The sequence below is a fragment of the Protopterus annectens genome, chromosome 9.part0 (genome assembly GCF_019279795.1).
Source record: "Protopterus annectens isolate FY-2018-M chromosome 9.part0, PAN1.0, whole genome shotgun sequence".
In the NCBI taxonomy this organism is placed as follows: Eukaryota; Metazoa; Chordata; order Ceratodontiformes; family Protopteridae; genus Protopterus; species Protopterus annectens.
This window is the reverse complement of record NC_056743.1, coordinates 1711016261-1711040753: the sequence shown is the minus strand read 5'-3', so window position 1 is coordinate 1711040753 and position 24493 is coordinate 1711016261. Positions and strand designations below refer to the sequence as shown.

Here is a 24493-nt window from a genome sequence, read left to right as displayed (position 1 = left end):
TGTACCAGTCAGAATACTTTGTATCACATGGAAAAATACAAGCTTTTAAACATACGAATCACCAACATAAAGAAGTCCAGAAATGGAAATGTTACTGAAAGGATCAAAAAACTTCTACCACACAACACAGGTCATCTGGAAAACCAGGCAAGCACAAGTTCAACTTACCAAATTCTAACACTGATCTGCACAAGTATATACATACAGTCTAAAAATAGAATGCTTTTCTTTGCTAAGACACAAAAATACAAAAACAGAGAATTAATGCACATAAAAGCTAAAATAACTTTTAAAATACAAGGAATTTCAACAAAAAATTAAATTAAAACTTAAGGTTGCATAAAATAATACAATCTAAGCGCATAAAATAAAGTACATAAAACAGATGCGAAAAACACTGAAATGAAAACATTGAGCAGGAGAAACCAGTCATCAGCATAAATTCATTAAACCTGCTTTAAATATTCATAGTTGCATACATGTGCAGGTGTGTGTGTGTGTGTGTGTGTGTGTGTGTGTGTGTGTGTGTGTGTGTGTGTGTGTGTGTGTGTATATATATATATATATACACAAACATATATACACACACACAAACAATATGCCTGCCAGGCTTAGAAAACTTAACCCCAATGCTGCCCCGGTGACAGGGCTATCTGATAATTATTAAGGAAAATAATATGGGCCAACTCTCCTTTGTGCGTCTTTTTTTTTTCTGAGACATCTTAAAGGAAAGTATATTCTTCAGAGGAAATCCCCATGTCTTAACCCAGAAGTACAAGCCTGTTCTTATAATGTATTACACATCATACTAAGATATCATTAACCACAATAGAAATGTGATTTTTTTTACGCCACTGGAGCATGCCACTCTCAGGGCAATTTCAAATTATTTTACTGAAGACAGATGCTAGCATATAAACTACTTGAGGAAGGTATAGGTTTCATATGGTGTCACCTCTGTTTTTAAAATAATATTGCAAAACGTATGAACTCTATTCCTCAAGGGCAGACAACTTACCAAGCAGCCCTGTTCTATCCTTTAATCTAGCCAACACAAAGAATTTAACTAGTATTGCCCTTTTCTTTTCAGCATCAAAATGTAACAAGGCAACAGCCCCTATCTTTCTGCCTTATCACACTGAGTCAAGTTCCAGGTATGTTTCCTCTAACAATCCACTAAGTTAATACTACCGTAACAAGACACACACCCACACATGCATGCAAGGAAAGCAGGTTATAGTTTCTTCATGTAATAAGCAATGTCATGACAGGGTGGTTATGTTACCTTGCTTGCCAAATGCTGTTGATGAATTTTCACATTTTAAGGTGAAGAACACACATTCTTCCTGCTAATTAAACATAAAAACAAATATTTTTTCACAGAACTAAAGTTAAAGAAAAGACAGTTACGTTAAGAAAACTAAAATTTACACAATGTACAGGCTCATATACACTGCTCCAGTACAAGACTTAAAAGTGCCTTCTAAAATATTCGCTTTCTCTTCAAATAAGAGTCTGCATAATGCCCTCCAAGTCCCTGTGAATGTTGTCCGATATAACCACCTTCTGGGCTGGGTTCAGGTGAAGGAATTAAGTGGGAGAAACCTCGTTTCTGAGCTCCAACTGGTGTCTACACAGCAGAGAGAGAGAGAGAGAGAGAGAAAAAAGAAAAATAAATGAAACTGGTCTTCAAACAAAAAGCCATTTATACATACACATATGTCTGTGTATGTGTGTGTGTGTGTGTGTGTATATATATATATACATATACATACATACATATATATATATATATATATATATATATGGGTGTTGGACATGCTATCAAATGTACAGTGTCTGCATGCAGTAGGTTGACACAGGCAGGGGGTCAACAGGTGTGCAAGATCAATATTCCCAAGGTAGGTGAATGTTTCCTTTCCCTGGGAATTGTGCCATCTCATAGTTAATTATCTATCTCCATCTCTCTTTATATATATACATATATATATATATATATATATATATATACATACATACATACATACATATATAAGATTAGCAGGGGATGTGCAGTGGGCTTGACCCAATGCAAAATACACTTGCCTTTTGTTTACTCTGCTCCAGGATAATCCTCGAAGCATGCACAGAACATGTTCTAAATGCATTCGACATTTGGATGTCAATCTGTAGTGTTGGAAAACCGTACATTCAATACAGTGTCCTACACCCATACAGACGCACAAACACATATATAAATATATTTATACATACACACATAAAACAACTACTAGGGTCTAAGTCAGCATCGACCTGAATTCAGAAGAAAAGAATATGCAATTCACTTTGAATTAACTTTCAACTTTTTACCACCAAACAATGCATCAATTTTTGACAAATGGGAAAAATGTGTGCAACGAGACTTGAAAGTGGAAGTGCAAGTCACTGTAAAATTAGGAGCAATGATATGTTTAATTCTGTAAATTACAGAGTACCACAAATTACAAATTTGTTTGTAAATTAAACTGAGCAGTTCTGAAAACTGATCACATTGCAGAAGACTGGGCTTTAGAGAAAAAAAAATGAGTGATATACCTCAAAATGTGACACTAAGTGCTATGGCCCAATTAGTTGCTTTAATTCTGTAAAGCTTGAGTTCAGGAAGAAAGGTCTCAAATAGCCATAATTCTTGCATTTCCAGTGATACAACAAATGCCAAATACATGCAAGGTACCAATTGGTTTCACAAGATGCTGGGGAAGAAGCTAAATGGTTTAAGACTATGCTCCATACACAATATAGTACAAGTCAGGTGAACACTATATTCTCATATTTAATATCAGCATGGACTTTTTTTGGGGGGGGGCTAGGTATTAGCCATAGCATTAGTATAGTCATGGTTGTGTCAACATTTCTAAAGACCGCACATCCACTTCATGTGGATGGTCTGAAAGGTTAGAATGCTGAAAATCCCAGCTCTGCACAAAATATTTTCAGCAAATTTTAACTGATGACATAAAATAGACTGTGAGGACTTATAATCATCATCAAGATAATAAGATTATGCACAAACTGTGAAAAGCAGGCACATTATTAGACTATTAGTTGTTTTTCAAGAATTTTCTTTATGGATCATTTGTTGGGTAAATTCTGTTCACTATTCTGAATATGGCCAATCTTTGAAAGATTCTTGAACATCCTATGTTTTCATGCATGCCAGTTACACAAAAGTGCCTATACTCAAAGCATGTCAGTTCACTCTAGCCACTAGTGATTACATTTTTATATAGCATAAGTACCAATGACATTCATCACCTACATTGCTAGCAAGTAATTTAAAAGTACATACTTTCATGTCTTAAAGAGGCTCCATCAGTTGAAGCTATAAAGTTGGTTAACTTACCCACAGGGAGATGTGGGAGGGTAACTGTAATCTATCAAAGAGGGCCCCCTTGTAGATCAGCTGTTACAGTATGAAAGTACAACTGTGTAAACTGCACTTACTATAACAGCAGATGTTCAAATTCTTCACTGCTGCAGTAGTCTTTAGTTATTTGGGTTGTACCTTACCCAGGATACCAAATGGACAGTCTACAAAAAGCCCTGGATCTCACTCTCCCACATTTACATTCTGACTGCTGACTGGCTAGCCCTTGAAGGGAAATCAGAAGTCAGAGTGTAGACAACGTCAGAACGTCCTTGTTTCCTCAAGGTAAAGCAGCTCTGAAGCTTCACAAAAACAGCAACTGGCTTCAGGCTGCATTTCTGGCAGATAAATCTCCATAGGGGAACCAATCTACAATGAGACTATTGCCCTTTTTAAACATTTTTATGTATTTTTCATTTTCTGAAGAATACCAGGAAAAAAAGTACTAATATTAGAAGTTTCTTGACAGAAACTTTTTTTTAACAACAGGGCTTATGACTGTACACCAGTTTTGTAAGAAAAATATACTTTGAGACATACAAACTGAATTGTAAGTATTTAAAGATTTGGAGGTGTTTTTTTTTTGCACTTCAAATGGTGTTTGAGTTTTTGGTGCTTGTGTACACTTTGTAACAACTTACCTTCATTATTTCACTGCTTTAGAAATTTTGCTTGAAAGTGTTATATTTAAGCAATAGAAAGTCTATTTCAGGGCTATAAATGCTTTTATATTTGGTGCTTGTGCATATATTGGTACAGGTTACCTTCATTTGTTTTCTGAGTGCACTTTCTGTGAAAGGGTTCTGATAGAGTTTTTGTGTACTGATGTGGAAGTGTGTGTGTTGCTTGTGAACACTTGACTGATAATGGATCTACTTCACAAGCTCGAAAGTTTCAAAACTTCAAAATGCAAATGGTCGAGACCATAAGACTGAAGTTTTGAAACTTCAAAATTATAATGAAAAAAATGTTTTTACATTTTTTGCAGGGGGGCAAGCCTCCCTGCACCCCCATACCCCCTGCTAAATAAATATACCAATTTTAAGATCGCACTACAGTGAAAAAAACAGTACATTTCCTGTTCTATTCTGTATGGCAATCTCCATTCAAAATGTTCAAAGTTTCAAAACTTTGATTTTATGGTCTTGACCATTTGCAGTTCGAAGTTTTGAAACTTCAAGCTTGTGAAGGGAATCCCTAATAACCTTCTGATCAACTCTTCTCAGTAGCACTTACTGGCACTTAGGCTTTCTCCTTGGGTATAGCAAGGATTCTTACAGCAGTCCTGCCATTTCTTTTCCTGCCATACCAAAAGAAAAAAAAATAAAAACAGAATAGGCTCCCCTGCCTATATCATGTGTCAGACAGTGCCTCAACTGCTGGTGGGTGACTCTGAAGTAGTCATTTGCTGTTCTCAGACCACTCACTAATTTCTCTGGGTTCCATTAGTGTAGTTCCTTCTGCCACCATGGACAATGGGTTAGTCATGTCCTCTGTGGCTGGGCAAAATACAATCCAAGTAGCCAAAGACTACTGCAGTAGTAAGAATGATGAACATCTGTTATATCTAAAATTGCATTACCTCCTTGACTGACTGTTGGTTGGAGTAATCCCACATAGTAACCATCAGGGTAGAAAAAGCCAAAGTACAGCCCAAGTATCTATGACATGAAAGATGAATCCAAAAGTACAGTCATGCAGTGGAAGCCTAACTTCTGAACTGGCAGTCAAAATAACCTTAAAGGTTAAAATGCACATCCAGAACTAAGTGGTCAAGGCACAGATGTTTGCACTGGAGACATTCTTGCAGCAAACACAGCAGCAGACACGGTTCTGATGGAGAATGCTTTAACTACAGCATTAAGCACTGGGCGTTTGCTGTCACATCCAGCAACATAAAGATGAAAGCAAATGTGCAAGGACAGTCAGGAAAAACTTTTGACAGCTCTGCTGGCACAGACTGAATACAGCACAGATGTCTTAAGTTTGACTAATGAACAGGGTGATGAAGGAACTGGTGAGGGAAGGGAGAAGAGTAACACAGTACCTGCTCCTAAGCTTGCTACCTAGTTTAAACTACTTTGTTCAACTTGCCAAGAAGTATCTGTTTTTGAGCTGATTTTGTTGCATATATTGTTTTTGGATTTGTGTGTATCTTATAGAGCTCAAGACACTGGTGTCTATTGCTGGTAAATATCCTATTTAACTATTTTAACAATATGAACTGTTACACTGTTGCTATATGGCAGTGGTGTTGCAACATGACTGACCCTTGGATTACATGTGGTCTATCCGGCTTCTTCGAACTTTGTGTACTACTGATTTGTGAAAGCCTTTTGCTAGTGTGTGCTGGAACTCTGCAGCAACTGATGATTAAAAGACTGAGGTTCATGGCTGCATTTGGCAGTGGACATATGATGTTGATAATCTATACACACACACACACATATATATATATATATATATATATATATATATATATATATATATATATATGGACTGTTGGGTTTTTAGAAACTCGAACTCCATATAGCTGAGACTTTGAAAACTTGAAGCTTTTAAATAGAGATCTCAGTACAGCGAGGATCGGGAAATTTACCCTTTTCCTCACTGCAGAGTGATCTCAAGAGTTGACACACACATATATATATATACACACACAAATTCACAGGGCATATATATATGTGTGTGTGTGTGTGGGGGGGGGGGGGTGCTGGTCGGCTTGTTGCCCTGCAAAAATGTAAAAAAAAAAGTAGATTTTTTTTGCTGTTTTGGAAACGGGATCATATGGTCTCTTCAATATTTTTTTTGAGTTTCCAAAAAGTTAATCATCTGACATAGACCCGGACTGCTTGTTACTTACTAATTACATTAATTCTTGTGAATTCTGAAGGATTGTTTTTCTCCTAGTGATCACTCAGATGTTTTTTTTTTTTCTCATTTGAGTTTCAGCTTATTTGCAATGTTCAGTTTTTTTACTTTAAGTATTTCAGTTTGCTGCTTGTGTGTGCTGATTATCATCTCATACTTACAGTACATTGACTGCTTTGCTTATATAGTTCACTAATATTTTCATGAAAATGCTTAGTTTTAACACCTTAATCACTTTGCCTTTTCATGAAAGCTTAAATCACCAAGTTAAAGAAGTGATTAAGTTCTTAAAACTAAAGCTGAAGAAGCCACCTGCTCTCTGTGCAAGATCAAAAGGCTTCCCCCATTTACAGGCCTGAAGCTCCAACAATATACCTGCAGAGGCGATTGCCACCTTCTAGACTTTTTCAAGAAAGAATTTCAATGCTGTTGAGGAAGAAAGTTCAAATTGCAGATGAGTAAACCTGTTGTTCATTAAGTCCTGGTTCTAAGAAGGGGAGGGACTCCTGAAAGGAGAACACAACAATGGTACTCCTTTAATAAAATGTTTAATCAACCAGTGCTAGGCCATTATCCTATTTCTACAAGGTCAAAATAGATAAATACCCAGCACCATGGTGCAGAGGGATAAAGCCCTGAATATGGCTCAGGTGATCCTGATTCCATTACTGGCTCAGGCATCTGAGGCACTGGCTGGGGTAGGATGAGCACGCCTGTCCTGAGGGGGAGGAAAGAAGACTGCATGCAGACAGCACACTAGTGTGTGGCCAATTTCTCCACTGGAGACAAGGAAAACAAAGAAGAACGTGATACTGATGGTGGTGGGGAATCCTGCTGACATCAACCTCTTTTGGAAGGAAGGAAGGAAGGATGGCTAAACACTGATGCCCATTTTTATTCTTACCCTCAGGGATAAGTTGGGACTGTGCCTGAGGGGTGAGAAAATATTACAATCACTTCCTAGTAGCAGTATGACATTGTATCAGGATATTTGATGATCTCATCAACATCAGATGTGGATTGAGTAGAACTTGGGGGAAGACAAGACTAACACAGCAAGTTTGGCAAACCTAGTGAATGAGGAGAGGAACTGGTGGCAGGTGATTTCATCCAGACCCTTCACCTATGGTATGGGCTGGGAATGATGAAGGCCTCAAAAGCTTCTTGCTTCAGCATCTGGAAGTTACGTTTAAGCGTTAACACTTGTGCCAACCGAATATAACTGAGATCCACTTCCAGACAAACAGTTTGTGTAATATTAGTGTCTCAATCAGCTGACTGCAAGTCCACTTGCAGGTTTATTACTTTAACACTGAAAAACACCACTTTCCAGGTCATACAAGCTGTATAAATGTTTAAAAAGAGCTGGGGATCCCAGGGGTTTATGAACACCTTAACTTCAGCAAAGAGATGAAATGTTAAGAACATCAATAACAAACGGTACAAGAAGGCTGTACAGCAGTTCTACTAATTCAAAGGATCCCTTGAAGTAAAATATTTCATTTGTTCAGAGTAGGTTCCATTTAATATTACTCTTCTTCAAGTTTGACTGTCAATATTCTACCTCAGCTACAATCCTGGGACCCTGTACAAAAACAGCAATTTAATTAGATAGCTAAGATTTTATATGATGCAAAAGGTTCCTCTTTTACCTACCTTCATTAGACTACTGGAGGTAGAGGAATGTGGCATGGTACCTACAATACCAGCTCCAGAAGATACTGATGGTCTTCCCGTCTGTAAAACAGTGGAACGAGATGGTGAAACTATAGCTCAGGTCAAAAAACATTCAAGATGACTGCTAAATGAAATGCTGATTATCTGCAGTTTGTATTTCCCCACGTAGTAACTGAAAAAATTGTACTACAGAGGATAAGAACTGCAGAAAGAAACATCAAAATTCAAACTGCAATACTTGAAGTCTTCCTTACTCAAAAATTCAAGTAGTTGGTTATTTAAATGCAGGCCCTGGAAAAAGTACAGTTTACTGAAGTACTTCCCATTAAAGAAATTCTTCCTAAGGAGTTCATTCTATAATATCACAAAGACCCTCATTAACTCAATCAAATTTGTGACAGCTGTTTCTAGTAGGCTAGCATTAAAGATCTGATCCAGGACATCAATCCATGTTATTCCCAACAGTTCAGCTTCAACACTATTTATGTTTGACAGAAGTGTGGAATGAAAATGTGGTATTTCATAAACTTTTTAAATCAAGCTCTTAAAGTAAGCTGCTAAAATTGATGGGCTCTATGGAATGACCATTAGTTGCTCCTAAGGTTGTCTTCTACTTTTTGTGGGTGGCAGTGCAATTAGCTAGCTACTTATATAAATTATGTTCTCACTTCCTGGCCAGTGTTCCCTTCAAAGATTAATGAATATTGCTCATGCTTATGTCAGTTTATCATTATAACATTCAAAACAAAACTCAAAATAGATGTTCCTTGTATGTATCCCCATTCCATTAGATTCTAGGAGAAGCAAGCAGTAGAGATAAGGGAAAAAAAAAGAACTAAAAAAAGAAAGGAAAAAAAAAAAGAAAATTTAAGGAATTTCTTTGAGGCTAAAGGAGAAAACGTTCAATAGGCAAAGACTAATATTGACTAAAGAACAAGACTGTTTGGGTATTTTAGACTTGGAGGCACACTATAAGGCCACATAACACAGATTACTACATTTGATTCAGGTAACTGAATATATGCCCAAATGCAAACATACGATAGATGTAATGCCCACAAGTTAACAGGATCAAATATGGGCATTTGAGCAAATTTAGGAAAAGAATGTAAACAGTATTATGTTATTATTATTATGTAATACATATATGTATTAAGCAAGACTTCTGTTAATGGCAGAACACCGACTAGACCTGGCACAAGCACAACTAGGTCAGAGAATAACTTTTTTTTTTTTTTGAGGCTTCAGCCTATGTGAAAGGATAACAACTCATTTGTGTCATAGAGATTGCTGGGAAGATAATGAATGCCTCCGAGGCACAAAAAAGTACAGCAAGTGAGGACAGACAAAACAAAAGTGCTTCCAAATTCATAGAGGTACTCTGAAGAAAAGAGCAGGGCACTAGGGATGGTAGAACCTGCTGAGGATACGGAATATGTGGGGAAAGTAACTTTTGGAAAAACTGTCGCATACTAAAAAGAAGTTAGGACAACAATGTGGCAAAAACTGAGGTAAGGCTGCAAGATGTGGAATCAACCTTCACCCAGCACTTTGATGTGAACACTGAGGTACAGAAAGATACAAAAGCAAGTGAACATTTATGTCAAGGACAATCAAATCAAAATAAGTAGCAAGATATGAAAATAGTGGATTTAAAAGACTGGGTGCAGAAAGAACTTAGGAGTGGCGGGCATACTGAAGGAGAAGTACATTGTGGAATCTGTTTGTTCTCTGCTGATGGAATGGTCAAGCTTTAAAAAAAGGTCCTCCTTATCAGGAGCGCAAATCACCTGAATGCAACAGGGACAAGTAGCTGGGAAAAGGAAGCCAAGGCAAACAATACTCTAGTTTGTTACATACAGTTTGAAGGAGAGAGTGAACTAAAAACTGCTGCAATCAAGAAACAGACTGTAATGAGGGGATAAATGAATCTTTGTAGAACAGGACTTGAGTAGGGAAACACAGAAGAGGAAAAGTTTTGTTCTGGCTATTTGACAATGTGCAGCAAAATAAGTTTTGCACTATATATCCCACATACTTTAAGACATATTATCCACACTGAATAAAACTTATTTAGATATTGGGCAAGTGTTAAATGAGCTCAGGGCACAGGAGAGTGCAAACTCCAAGACAACAGGTACCACAGGTAATGTGCAACACTGACTTACAACCAATAACTGTGGTAGCCGTGAAAAATTCCAATCTTTCCCATTATTTAAGCAATACAAACTGCAAAAGGACAAAATACTGGATTTGGGGAAAGTACAGTTATACAAGTAAACTTACCATAACAGTAGATGTTTTACCACTGCTTCAGTAGCCTTAGATATATGGGTTATATTCTGCTAAGGATATAACAGCTGGCCAGCTTCCAAAGCTTCAGGGCACCTTCCATGCACCCAAACTCAGGCAGCTCTAGCTGAGCTGACTAAAAGACATGTTAGGGCGCAAAGCCCTTCAGAGCTTTTCTGCTAACAGAGACAGGGAGGCCGAACCTAGAAAGGACAAAGCTAGGAACAACAAAAAAGAAATGTCCACGCCCTGGCATAAAAAAAACACGGCAACATTTCAGGGGGTTGGCAGGAGGCAGGGATGGTGGGAGGCAGTGGCCACTGCAGTAGTGACCTTTCAAACCTCTACTGTTAACGATAAGTTCCCTTACACAACTGCACTGTGTTCATCATATTAATCACTGCTGCAGTAGCCTTAGCTATAGCAGTAGATTACCCTACCTAACTTCATTTAGGGAGGTGGACTGGGAGGAGTCCCTGGAGAACGTCCCTAACAAAACCTGATCTAGACCTAAAAAAAGAAATCAAACTTTCAGTGCTTTGTAAAGTATGTACAGAGGACTAAGTAGCAGCTTCTAGAAAGTACAGTTGTGTACCTACCATAAATGTAGATGTTAGAGTGTATTCACTGTTGCAGTCATTACACTTGGGTTATCCTGCTGGCAGGCGACCTGCAGTTGGCCCGAGTTCCAAAGTCTTGGTCTGGCATCGGTTGCGGTCACCTCTTCCTTGACGTCAGTGCGCCAGGGGTATAAAAGTAGCAACCAATGCCATTTTCTTCAGTTTTTCTTGCCCCAGATGTCAGGTGCCCCCAGACAGGAAGGCTGAAAAAATGCAAATATGCCAAAAAACATGCATATGTTACTATAAACATTTCCTTCATCTACAAGCAAATGCATCACATAGGTTGTATAGACTTGAAAAGTCCCAGCAAAGAAAAGGGGGGATGGTGGGTGGGTAACCTGGACTGCAACAGTGAATACATTCGAACATCTACATTTATGGTAGGTACACAACTGTACTATTTCATCGGGTTTCACTGTTGCAGTCATTACACTTGGGTAGAATCCCAAAGCTGAGGTTGGGTGGCTGGGTCTAAATTGGATTTGGCGAGGCTAACAAGCCCTGCAGAACTGCAGTGGCAAAGCCTGCTCTGGATTTGGAGTAGAGAGGCAAGTGGTAGTGCTTGGTGAAAGTGTGCACTGAGCTCCAGGTTGCAGCTTCTAATATGTCTTTGGTAGGTACTCCTCTGAGGAAAGCTGCTGAAGTGACTACTGCTCTGGTAGAATGAGGCCTAATGCCCTTAGGCACAGATTTGCCACATTGTGCATAACAGAAGCGGATGCAGTGTCCTATCCATTTGGAGATTTTCTGCTTTGTAATAGGCTTTCCTTGTGATCCTGCTGCATATGCTACAAACAGTTGCTCAGTTTTTCTGAAAGCTTTTGTTTTGTCCAAGTAGAATCGTAACTGCCGGTGTATATCCAAAGCGTGCAGAAGTCTTTCCCCTTTATTCTGTGGATTTGGGTAAAAAGTAGGTAAATGAATGGTTTGGTTTAAGGCCACATTGGAGATCACTTTTGGCATGAATGTTGGGTTTGTCCTAAGAGAAACCCTGTCCTGATGAAAAATGAGGAAAGGTTCCACAGCCATCAATGCCTGTAACTCTGAGACTCTTCTTGCTGAAGTTATTGCTAGGAGCAGAGCAGTTTTCCAAAACAAAAATTTTAGATCAGCTGTGCTGGCTGGTTCAAATGGAGGTAGTGTTAGTTTTTCTAAAACAAAATTGAGGTCCCAAGTAGGTACTGGTGCTCTCCTAGGGGGTCTTATATTTTTTGCCCCTTTGAGGTACTGTCGTAGTACAGGATGTGAAAAAATAGGAGGATCCGTATAGTAAATGCGCTGAAATGGCAGAGGCATGGATTTTAATGGATGAAAAAGATAGGCCTTTGTCCAACATCTCATTTAGGTATTGCAAAATCTGAGGTATATTAGGGACAAGTGGTTCGAGCCCTTGTGCCTGGTTCCAAGCACAGAATCTCTTCCATTTTTCTGCATAAGATTTCCTAGTGCTGGGCCTCCTGGCTTCCAAAATAACATCCATAACAGCTTTAGAGAGAGGTGCAGTCTGAGTGGCTACATTATCTGCCATGCTGCCAGGTTTAAGGTTCTGAGTTGACTGTGCAGAATCCGATTCTTTTGTTGTGTCAGAAGATGAGGGATTTGAGGTAGAGGCCAAGGTGGACCTTGGAACAAACTCTTTAGGACTGGGTACCAATGTTGGCGTGGCCAGTCTGGTGCAATCAGGATAATTTTTGGTCTCTCTTGTCTGACTTTTAGAAGCACCTTGGTGAGAAGAGGCATTGGAGGGAAGGCATAGACTGTCAGGTCTTTCCAGCTGAATGATAGAGCATCCACTTTTCATGCTTGAGAGTGATAAGTCCTTGTGCAAAATTTCTGTATTTCGTAATTGTGATGGGAGGCAAAAAGATCTATGTCTGGGCGTCCCCATTTCCTTATTATCATGTTGAACACTTGTGGATTTAGCTTCCATTCGTGAGGATACATTAGATTTCTGCTTGGTTCGTCTACCAGTGTATTTTTTCTTTCTGGCAGGAATTGTGCTTGCAGATGTACCTGGTAGGTCAGTGCTGTGTTCCACAAAGTCATGGCTCATCTGCATAGGGGTAGGAATGTGTACCCCCTTGCTTATGTACCACATAACTGTGGTATTGTCTTTATTAATAGTTGCCCTGGATCTATTAGGCCCTTGAAGGCTGTCAGGGTATTCTGTACAGCTAGCATCTCTTTTTGATTGATGTGAAGATGCATTTGTTCCTTGGGCCATGTGCCCTGAATACATTTTCCTGCCATATGTGCTCCCCAGGCATAATCCGATGCATCCGTTGTTATTGTCTGCCTGGCTGTAGGTAAGGTGAAAGGCTGTCCCTTGTTGTGGTGACAGGCCTGGGACCACCATCGAAACTCCTGCTGTATGCAGGGAATCAAGGTTATGACTGTCTCTAGGCAGTGACAATGCTGAGTCTAAACACTTTTTAGATACCACTGCAGTTTCCTCATATGCAGTTTTGCATATTGAATTAGTAGAATGCAGGATGCCATGAAACCCAGGGCCTGCAGAATTGTTCTTGCAGGGAGCTGGGTCTTTGTTGCCATCATTTGAAAGTAATGAGTCAGTTGCTTTTGTTTGTATGGCGTGAGATAAGCCATCTGGGCAGTTGTATTTTAGCTTGCACCCAGGAATATTATCTCTTGAGAGGGCACTAGTTTTGATTTCTTTTCGTTTACTGTGTACCCTAGGCAAATTAGCAATCTTTTTACAAACGCCAGGTGCTTTAGAAGAATGTCTTTGCTCTCTGCTTAAATAAGGCAGTCGTCCAAGTGGGGATATATTTGAATTCCTTTTTGTCTGCAAAATGCAATTACGGGTGCCAGGCATTTTGTGAAGACCCTTGGCGCAGTAGATAAGCCAAAGGGCAGTGCAGAGAATTGGTAATGCATTGAGCCTGCAATAAATCTGAAGTATCTTCTGCACGATTGTCTGATTGGGACGTGCAGGTATGCCTCCTTGAGGTCCAAAGTTACTAGCCAAGCCTCCGTGCCCAGCATGGGCAGAAGTCGTTGTAGTGTTAGCATTTTAAATTTTGGAACATCCAGGAAAGTATTTAGGATTGACAGGTCCAGTATTGGTCTCCAGGCTTGGTCTTTTCTGGGTACTAAGAAAAGTCTTGAGTAAAATCCTTGCCCCTGTTCTTTTTGGGGAACTTTTTGAATAGCTCCCATATTCATAAGAGCCACAATCTGTTTTTGTGCCTCTGCCCATTGGTTTTGTGGCAGGTTTGACATACTTTTTGGTTTTGGAAGTGGAATCTGTGCCCCTGAGAAACAATATTCAGTACCCATTGGTCTTGGGTGATCATGTACCATTTTTTTAAGAAAAGTGCTAGCTTGCCCCCTAGAGGTGCTGTCAACTGGTAAGAGCTTGGCATTTGCAGAGGGAAGTCATTGTAACTGCTTCCTATAAGGTTGCGATTTGTCTTCTCCTCCTTTGGGGGCTGAAGCACCCAATTGTTTAGGTCTGTAGGAGCCTTGGGGCTGAGATCTGCCTCTTGGGCATCTGTATCTGCCTCTTTGTGGCCTGTCTGACACTGGAAAGGACCAGTTTTTTGAAGGCCAGTTTCTGCTAAATCTAGGTGGTTGAACCTGTAAGAAATCTTTCACTGTTTGCATTGACTTTGCTTTATCCTCCATTTTCTTTAACACCTCTTCTGCCTTAACACAAAACAAAGTATCATGCTGTAATAGAGCATCCAATAATTTTACTTTAACATGGTCAGGTAAACTTTGTTCTTTCAACCAAGCATGTCTTCGAATAACATAGTCTGTAACTGCGGCTCTACAAGAAGCCTCTAATGAATCTAAACCACATTGCAGAGTATGCTTTCCCACTTGTTCAACTGCATGCAATAAATCCTGCATTTCTTTACTGTCAGTACTTTCTATATTTGTACCCATTTTCTGCTTTAACAATGACATGAGGTACTGCTGATATTTAAGCATGTGAAGCTGACAGTTTAAAGCTCTTACAGGTAAAGTAGCAGAAGTGCAAACTGTTTTCCCCCATCTGTCCAGAGCTCTGGAATCCCTATCAGAGGGGACAGGATTTTTGGCAGTGGAAGCCTTAACCCCTTTAGGACCCTGAGAAATTGTTTCTGGGTCTGCAGCGGGGGTTTTGTAAAGAAATTTATGAGAGTCAGGGACCCTGTAGTACCTGTCTGGCTTTACTGGTGCAGGGGGTAAAGAGTCAGGAGACAGACTGGATTCAGAAAAAACATCATCTACAATATCAAGCACAGGGGGGATAGCCAGGGGCCTGTGCTGAGGCAATAAAAGGAAATCTCTGAGCCTTTTCTTGGATTCTGAGTAATCTTGGCTCTCCCAATGGAAATGCTCCCTCATGGTGTGCAGGGTTTCCCCAAAAGAATAATCCTCAGGCGGTGAGGCTGAAGGAATGGACTCTTCAGCATCAGAGTCCTCATAGGGAGGGAGAGAATAGCCCTCATCAGAAGAATCAGAGGAAATGGAAACCTGATCAGAGGAATCATAATCTGTGTCTTGCCTAGGCCTTTTGTCAGGAGGGGGATGGGAGCCCCTGATTAAAGTAATAAGGTCTTCTGCCATTTTAAGCATTTGTTTCTTTGGCATGGATGACTGTTCTGGAGAATGCTGCACTTGTTTCCTTGTCTTTAATGGTGTTTCTGACTTTGCCATTGCTGCTGTAGAAGCCTTAATTGTAAGCTGTCAAGGTCTGAAAACACCCTCAGAAGCCAGTGCCTGCTCAGCGGCTCCAGACCCATCTAAGGGTATAGTTTCCGTAAGCCCAATACCTTGAGTTTCCACAGGCCTCGGTGTCTCCACGTGGCTGTCGGTTACGGCCTGTGGCTCTGAGGTAGCGGGTGTCAGGGGCCGCGAAAGCGCCTCACTGAGAATCGACGACTGGCCTAGAAGAGGCATCGTCGTTGGTTTTGGACCTCGGATGCCTGTCTTTTTATTTGTCTTTGTGTTTTTTATACATTCCGGTCGTCGGTTGTTCCAATGGCATTACATAATTAAATCTTCGTCCAAAATAATGCAAGGCAAAATCAAACCGACGTTTAATAGTGCGTTTATTGAATCTAGCACAAAACCGACAACTAGTAATGTCGTGGTCAGGGCCTAGGCAAGGAATACAGTAAGAGTGAAAGTCCTTATGAGGTATTTGCTTCCTACAAGAAATACAATTATTAACTTTTACTGACATCGGTCTGGAGCAAGAAAAAGTTTCCCCAATGGGGTACTTAGCTTTATTGAAGACTTCGGTTCTGAAATTCAATTTTGAAAATCTCAGGAGTCGGCCGACCGGCACTTGCAAACTGCTTTTGCTTCGGGCACCGCACGGCAAGAAAGACTGAAGAAAATGGCGTCGGTTGCTACTTTTATACCCCTGGCGCACTGACGTCAGGGAAGAGGCGATAGCAACCGACGCTGGACCAAGACTTTGGAACTCGGGCTGACTGCGGGTCGCTTGCCAGCAGGATAACCCAAGTGTAATGACTGCAACAGTGAAACACGATGAACATCATTTCTAGAATCCAAGCCTTTCTAAAAAGCTACAGATGAAGCCAAAGCTCAGGTATTGTAGGCCTTGACCATGCCTGGAATAGTTTTGTTATGGTGAGTACAGCAAAAGTTAATAGCCTTAGACAACTATTTACAAATAGTATGTTTTGACACAGTTTGACACTTCCTCTTACACTCACAACAGAACAATTGTTTTGAAGTTCTGAAACATTTAGTTATATCGAGATAGCACCCGAGTTGTCCGAGGACATCCAATGTATGGAGTATTCCTTTCTCCCTTACTTTTAGGTTTAGGAAAGAAAACACAGAGATGGAGAGTTTGGCTTAAAGTAAACTCGGACACCATTTCAGGCATAAAAAGATTATTTCTCAAAGAAACTCTGTCCCTATGGAAAATCAGACAAGGTTGGCTCACAATAAGAGTGGGCAACACAGACACCCAAGTTGTAGAGATCAGTAAAATTGTTTTCCATGTTAAGAACTTCAAATCAGTCAGGTTAGCTGGTTCAGGTGGAGTAAATGTTAGCTTCTCTAACAAAAAATTAAGATCTTAGGGAGCCATCAGTTTTCTTGGAGGCGACTTATGCAAAAATCTTTCAAAAAAATTTTGACATGAGATTGCATTGAAAGAAGAGGATCCATGGGAGATGCATTGACAGAAGAAGATCCATGGGAGACATGCTGAAATGGCCGATAAATGAACCTTGACAGAGAAATAAGGAAGGTCATAAGATAGTAAAAACACACAAATATTGTGAAACCAGAGAACAACTAGCTCTGAACTGGTGCTGAGTATGTTATTAGCCTAACTAAAAAATCTTTTCCAAATGCTAATATACGATTTTCTAGAAGCAGGCTTTCTTGCCTCCATTAGTACCTGTTGCATGTCCTTGGTAAACAAGTCCCTGAAAGGAATTAATACTCCATCAACATGCAGTCAACTGAAGTTGACTGATGTCAGGGTGTATCAAACACTGCTGTTTTTATGTCAGTAGATCCAGTCTGTGAGGTAGCTTGTGGTAATTGCCCTTGGCCGTTTTCAAAAGAGGGGAGAAACCATGGGTGCCTGGGCCAGAACAGAGTCATCACAGTGATATTGGGGGATTTCTTCTGAATCTTGAGAAGTGTCCTAGACATCAGTGGAAGGGATGAAAAAGCATACAGGAACATTCCTATCCAAGGAAAAGGAAAGGCATCTGTTTTCCAGGCCTTCTTGCATGGAGTCCTGGAACAGAATCTTGCCAGATGAGTGTTCAGAGAGAAGGTAGAGAGACCTGCTTGAATCGTGGAAGACTCCCTGATCTAGTTTCCATACATGAGGGTCAACCCTGCTCGTACTCAACTTGACTGCCACACAATTTTGCTCTGACAGAATGTAGAATACCTGTAGAGTGAGAATGTACTGTGAAGCTATACCCCAAGCTAACATGGCTAGTCTGCAAAGGGAGTAAAACTTGGTTTTCCACTGCTTGTTGATGTACCACATATGACTGTGATATTGTCTGTAACCACCTGAGGAGGTTCCAGGGGCCAAAGACTGTTTGGACAGTTGATTGCCTTGATCAGGGGAGGCATCTCCTTGTTATCTATGTGCTTATGCCAGTCCTTGGTGTCCCATGCCACCTCTGTACTTTTATCCCTCTTGAACCAGGTCCCCAAGCAAAAAGGCTTTGGAGGAGGGAGGGAGAAGGGAAGACCTGAATTTAAGGATATCTGTTGTCTCCACCAAATGATTTATCTTCTGACAAACCCCAGCATTGAAAAGATAAAGGATGCTGATGCATGGACCAAAGAGATTTCAGATACCACTCTCAGGTGGAGTCTTACCAGGGGTATCATGAGAATCACAAATGCCATAAGACCAAAAATCCTGAGGTATTCCCTCACAGTGACTGAAGTCTGCATGGAAGACCTTAGAAATAGATCTAAATATAGATCTATTTTTTTCCTGTAGAAGAAAAGCTCTTTGAACTGAGGTGTCTAGTTGGAATCCGAAGAACACAATCCTGTGTGAAGGAGTCAAAAAAAACCTTTGAATGTTCTCTTGGCATCCAAACTTGTGTAAGAGATCTCTCATCCAAGAAAGGAATTCCTGACACTCGACTCTGCAAAGATAAGTAAGTTGTCTAAATATGAAAAATGTGGATATACGTTGCAGCCTGCAATGAGCTATAACTGGAGTCAGACACTTTGTCAACACTCCTAATGCAGTGGATAGTCCAAAGGGTAAGAACTGATAATGTGATTCAGACATATGCAACCCTAAGAAAGGTTTGAAGTCTGGATGAACAGGGATGTGATGAGCATCTTTTAAGTCTAGTGTTACCAGGAAACTTGAAAGAGAAAGAAAAGGTAACAGGTTGTGAAGTGACATCACTGTGAATTTGGGCACTATCACAAACAGGTTTAGGAAAGAAAGATTCCGAACTGGTCCCCAAGCATTTTACTTCTTTCGCACATCCTTGAATAAGAATCCTTCCCCAGCTGAGAGAGAGGAACTGGTTCCATCACTCCTTGGAACAACATGTGATGAAGAATCTGTGGAAATGAGAGTCTGATCTGGAAAGATGAGGAATGACCCCCTGGAAAGGAGGAATGTTCTCTCACTGCCACATTTAACATTGATGAATGATTTTCAGAACCGATCTGCCTGAAACTATCTGTTTCCAAAGATAAAAAAATTAGGTTCAGACTGTGGGAAGTGGTAACAAAGTCTGTTGAAAAGTCTTTCAAACTTGTTGAATTTTCCTTGGTTTGGGGAGGTTTGAGACTTCATTTTGGAATCTCTTTGCCATTTCTTAAACTTTTCTTATCCTGTAATTTACTTAAATTGTTTATTATTTTTGCTAAAATTGGAGGAGAAGATGGAAAAGGAGGTATGTCTTAAGAGAGTTCCTGGATCAGCTTACCCCTTTCATCACACTTTTTCATTACCTCTGAAGCACAAGGCAAAACACTAAATTTCTATCCAAGGGTGAATTTAAAACCTCATTTTTAATCATCAGGGAGGCTCTGAAAATGCATCCATGCAAACTTCCTCAAAACAGTGCCAATAGCCATAGCCCTGGAAGAAGTATCAACAGTCATATACACACACTGTAAACATGAGTAATGACCTGTGCAACAGAAGAAACTAAGTTATCTAAAGCAGATTTTTTTTCACAAGAAGTAACTGCAGATAAAACATTCCTCATAATTTCACAATTAGAACAAACATATGAACCTGATGATACAAAATTCTGAAAAAACAAAGCTGCAGAAGTATATACTTTCCCCCCATTCCTATCAATTTTCATATCCTCACAAGAAAGAATAGAACTGGAATTAACTAGGTGCTTAGTAACAGTGGGATCAACTAGAGCTACAGCTGCTGGGCAGGTTTGGGAATAGTGAATTAAAAATTAAACGACTGAGAAAGTTTTCACATTTTATTTACCTTTTTAGAGACAGCTGGAACATATCCTCTAAAGCAGGAAGAAAAGGTGTAGAATTTGGAGAAAAAACTTCTGTAACAACTAATAGTATTTTCTGAGAGACCGAGAAACCTCAGCGTTCTCCCACTGAAAACACTGGCACATTCTAGCAATTTTGGGGCAAGTACAACAAAAGTATGACTGATACTAAAAGGCAACTTTGGAAGTTAGAATCTACTTTAATTTTGAAGCTTAACACTTTAATTCCGTATGGAATGAATCAAGAATGTCATTGGAAATGTTTTATTTAATTAATTTAAGTCTGTGATTGGTTAATTGTTTGTAATCATGTTATTTAAAGAGAGAATATGTGCAGTAGGGATATACTCTGCAAAGGCTGAAGAGCCAAGGCGCTTCAGGAATCTGCATTTTATGCTCTGTATTTGCTGCTGACCAGATTTTATTGGAACCAGTGTATGCTTATTTTACCTGTTTTGTGAGACTATACTGTAGATCTACTACTGGATTGGACTACAATTTTAATAAAATATAAAGGTAATCACTGGTTTCTTTCTTTGTGTCGTGGTGAGACATTCTAGCAATAGTCTCAGACAAACACAAACCACCATAAGAATCATAAACTGAGCACTCCTCTGAATCTGAGTCAGAAATCTGAGAAAAATATGGCATCTATCCTCATGTCTTTTTGTTCAGATTCAGAATCTTGAATTTACTGAGGAAAAGATGTATTCCTCTTTCTTTTACCAGAAAGAAGATCAACAGTCCGAATTAAACCCTGAGCCAGACCAACTAAACTACTGTTATCCAAAGAAATGTAAGGAGGAGCAGATACATGCTTGGTTTTCTATTTCTTTTAGACAGAAAAAAATGAGGCCAGCTGGATTACTAATGGCAGCAGCAGCTTCCACGGGGATGGAGACAGTATTTTGACACAGTAAGGGAAGCCTTCCATATTCTGTCTCCCAGGACTGACAGTTTCTCCACAGAAAAAAAATGTATGTTAGAGTCTCGTGAAACACAACACTCGTAAGTTCCAAAATTACTTTCCTGAAGACATGATAAAAACAGCAACACAAACAAGAAAACTGATATTTTTCCCCAAAGGGTACTTAATCTGCCCAGCAAAGGATACACAGAAGCTGACCGTGGATCCTAGAAAGCCTCGGAGGAGCATACTCTTCAGTACTAGAGGCTATGCTACTCATTTGGTGGTAAATATTTATGGCCTGAAGAGTAGTGGACAAATGAATGTATTAAAAGATGGCTCAGTAAAATGTCCCATGGCATAGTGACTACCCTAAGAGTGGAATTTCTGTTTATAAATCGTCCTAGAAGGGTGATCAAATAAATATGTAAAAACAATGTACTAGGTGAAGGTGAAACATGTATATAGTTTCAATATAGCTGTTATGGTTAGCTTAAGCATCAACAATTGCTTTATTAAAAGTGGAAATATAAATAATGCTAAAGAAGGTAAAAGATTAAACCTGGAAATGCAAGACATACAAAAGGAAATGGTGTGTCTGGTCAGAGATGATTAGAAACATGTTAAGTATCATCAGTATTAGGTCAGGGAAATAAGATGAGTGCCACTAGTCATCAGGACACTGTCTTTACTGTCATTTAGAGATAAGATTGTTATTTTGCTCCATTAAATATATGATTTAAGCTACGGCAGAATCAATATCGCATGTTAAATGAAAACAGCCACGAACTGTTTAGACATTACTTTTAGTTAATTTATATTATTGTTAATAAGGTTTGTGAAATTCACGGTGCAACAATTTTTCCTAGATTTGTTGGCTGATGGAAATTTGTGAGATTAATAAAACCGTGTTCAGAAAAAAACAAACAAAAAAAACACCATGCGCCTCTTTATGTTAAAGAAAGTTAGACCTTGGAAAATCAGACCATCAACAAAAGCTTATACTATACGTAGTAATAAGAAAGACACAAAAGAAAATGTAATGAGTATTTGGAGAACACAGAACAAAAATTAAAAATTTTAGGAGCACATGATAAACGGATATGAGGTAATAAAATGGAATTAAGCTAGAGAAATTTTACATTATTGAGCACCTATCTACCTTGTGCACATTGGTCTTATGACAGAATTCAAGGAGAATACACACAGAGGGTGGACAGTAAGTTTGCTAAACTACTTACAGTAGATTTTATAACTAAGGCCAGAACAGAAATGGCAAATTGGAAAACAGCAAATAAGTAACACACAAGGAAATAGTAGATTTGCAAAGGCAATACAGTACAAAAGTTAAAAAAAATAGCATGGAGTGAATGATACAGATGCTCATATGAGGGAAATGTGTCTTAATCCTTGATAGGCAACTAAATTAAGAACATTTAGAAATTTTGCATGAAAATGTTTACATAAATATTTCTATACACTTGTGGCTTGAAAACATGCTCCCATGGACAAGAGGCACACAGAGTACATATTTTAGGAATGTACAGAGTTGCTTCAGTGAAAAAATTACTTGAAGAATTTGCCAAGTCATATATGTAAAAGAGAATTTAACCTTAGTATAGAGATGTTTTTGTTGAGTTGTGTAAAATAACATGTACTAATAAGGTGAACATGTTGCTAACTTTAATGCTGACAGTTCCTTTGAAAGCTATAATTAGAAAATGGAAAAAAGTACAGTTGTGCGCACTTACCATAAATGTAGATGTTCAAGTGTATTTACTGTTGCAGTCATCACACTTGGGTTATCTGCCTGCAAGTAGCCCTCATTCGGCCCGAATACCAGAGACTTAGTATTTCTGTGTTGGTTGCTGTCACTCCAGGACTGACGTCAGGTCGTCAGGGGTATAAAAACAGGCAGCAGACGCCATTGCATCAGTTTTTCTTGCCCCAAATGTCAGGAGCCCCCCCCCAAAGCTATGGTGGGAAAATCACCACCAATAAAAAGCAAATACCAATACCCCTGTAAGGGGTGAGTAATATACACAGAGAGAAAAGAGAGAGAAAGAGAAGAGGACTTGAGGGAGGGAAACCAGGACTGCAACAGTGAGTACACTCAAACATCTACATTTATGGTAAGTGTACACAGCTGTACTATGTTCTTCGTGTTTCACTGTTGCAGTCATCACACTTGGGTTGATTCCCAAAGCTGAAGAAAGGGTGGAGGCAGTCAAGAAGAGTTTGGGCTGGCTAGTATGCCCTGCAGGACTGCTGTTGCAAAGCCCGCACTGGATTTGGAAAAGATAGGTAAGGTGGTAATGCTTGGTGAATGTGTGTCCAGCACTCCAGGTAGCAGCTTCCAGAATGTCCCTGATAGGGACTCCCCTGAGGAATGCTGTAGAGGTAGAAGTTGCCCTAGTGGAATGTGTTCTGACCCCCTGAGGGGTTGGTTTCCCATGGTGTTTGTAGCAGAAATGGATACAATGTGCTATCCATTTGGAAATTGTTTGTTTTGAAATGGCCTTGCCATCTGCCCCTGGTGCAAAACTGAGTTGTAACTGGTCAGATTTCTTGAATGGCTTAGTCCTATCCAGGTAGAATCTGAGCTGTCTGTGCACGTCCAAGGAGTGCAGGATCATTTCCCCTTTATTCTGAGGATTAGGGAAGAAGGTTGGCAAATGGATAGATTGGTTGAGAGCCACACTGGACACCACTTTAGGCATAAAGGAAGGATTAGTCCTGAGGGAGACCGTGTCAGCATGAAAAATAATGAAGGGTTCCACAGCCATAACTGCTTGTAGCTCAGACACTCTTCTCGCTAGAGTGATGGCCAGAAGCAAGGATGTTTTCCAAGAGAGGAATTTTAACTCTGCTGAAGCTGCAGGCTGAAATGGGGTGGTAGCGTGAGCTTTTCCAGTACAAAGTTAAGGTCCCAAGCAGGGGTGGGTGCTCACCTTGGTGGCCTTAAGTTGTTTGCCCCTCTCAGGAACTGTTTGATGAGAGGGTGAGAGAAGAGAGGTGGCTCAGTGTTGTAATAAGCCGAGATGGCAGAGGCATGGATCTTAATGGAGGAGAAGGATAGGCCTCTGTGGAGTAGATCTGCTAAGTAATCCAGGATCAGCGGTAGGGAGGGCAGTGCTGTGTCCTCTCCTTTAGACTGAATCCAGGAGCAATACTTTTCCAGTTATCAGCATAGGATTTCCTTGTACTGGGTCTTCTGACTTCAAGAATGACATCCAGCACCTGCTTGCCTAGGTTGGTCACTGGGGGGAGTATTCAAGGATTAAGCCAGGCTGCAAGATACAGGGTTTACAGCTGCGGATGCAAGATCTGTCACCCCTGCTGAGTGAGGAGGGTTGGGCTCTGGGGTAGGTGCCAGGGTGGCACCAGTGACAGGCTGCGCAGTAGTGGGTACCAGTGCTGGCATGGCCAGTCCGGGGCAATCAGGATTGTCCTTGGTCTGTCCTGTTTTATCTTGAGTAATATTCTTGAGAAGGGGCAGATGGGTAAATGCATAGATTGAGAGATTTTCCCACTGGAAGGTTAGGCATCCACTTTCCAGGCCCTGCTGTGAGGTGTCCTGGTGCAGAATTTGCTGAGCTGGTGATTGTAGGGGGAAGTCAAAGAGGCCCACCTCTGGGGTCCCCATTTCTGGATTAGAAGGCTGAAGGTGCTGAGCACTAATTGCCACTCGTGTGGGTCTAGGAGATTTCTGCTTAAGTCGTCTGCCAGTGAGTTTTGTTTGCCTGGC

At 40.1% G+C, this 24493-nt stretch overlaps 1 protein-coding gene across 5 annotated transcripts in view; it reads right to left on the bottom strand.

The window, feature by feature from the left end:
- Positions 1–523: 523 nt before the first annotated feature.
- Positions 524–24493, bottom strand: part of RAVER1 (ribonucleoprotein, PTB binding 1) — a 2969353-nt gene continuing 2945383 nt past the window's right edge. For 4 of the 5 annotated variants that reach the window (XM_044084574.1, XM_044084578.1, XM_044084575.1 and 1 more), the window contains 2 exons: positions 7934–8014; positions 524–1630 (listed from right to left, as the gene is read on the bottom strand). In XM_044084574.1, coding sequence (XP_043940509.1) covers positions 1484–1630; positions 7934–8014 — 228 coding nt within the window. In that variant the 3' untranslated portion in view covers positions 524–1483. The remainder of the gene's footprint in view (positions 1631–7933; positions 8015–24493) is intronic. The other variant, XM_044084577.1, reaches the window with a different exon arrangement.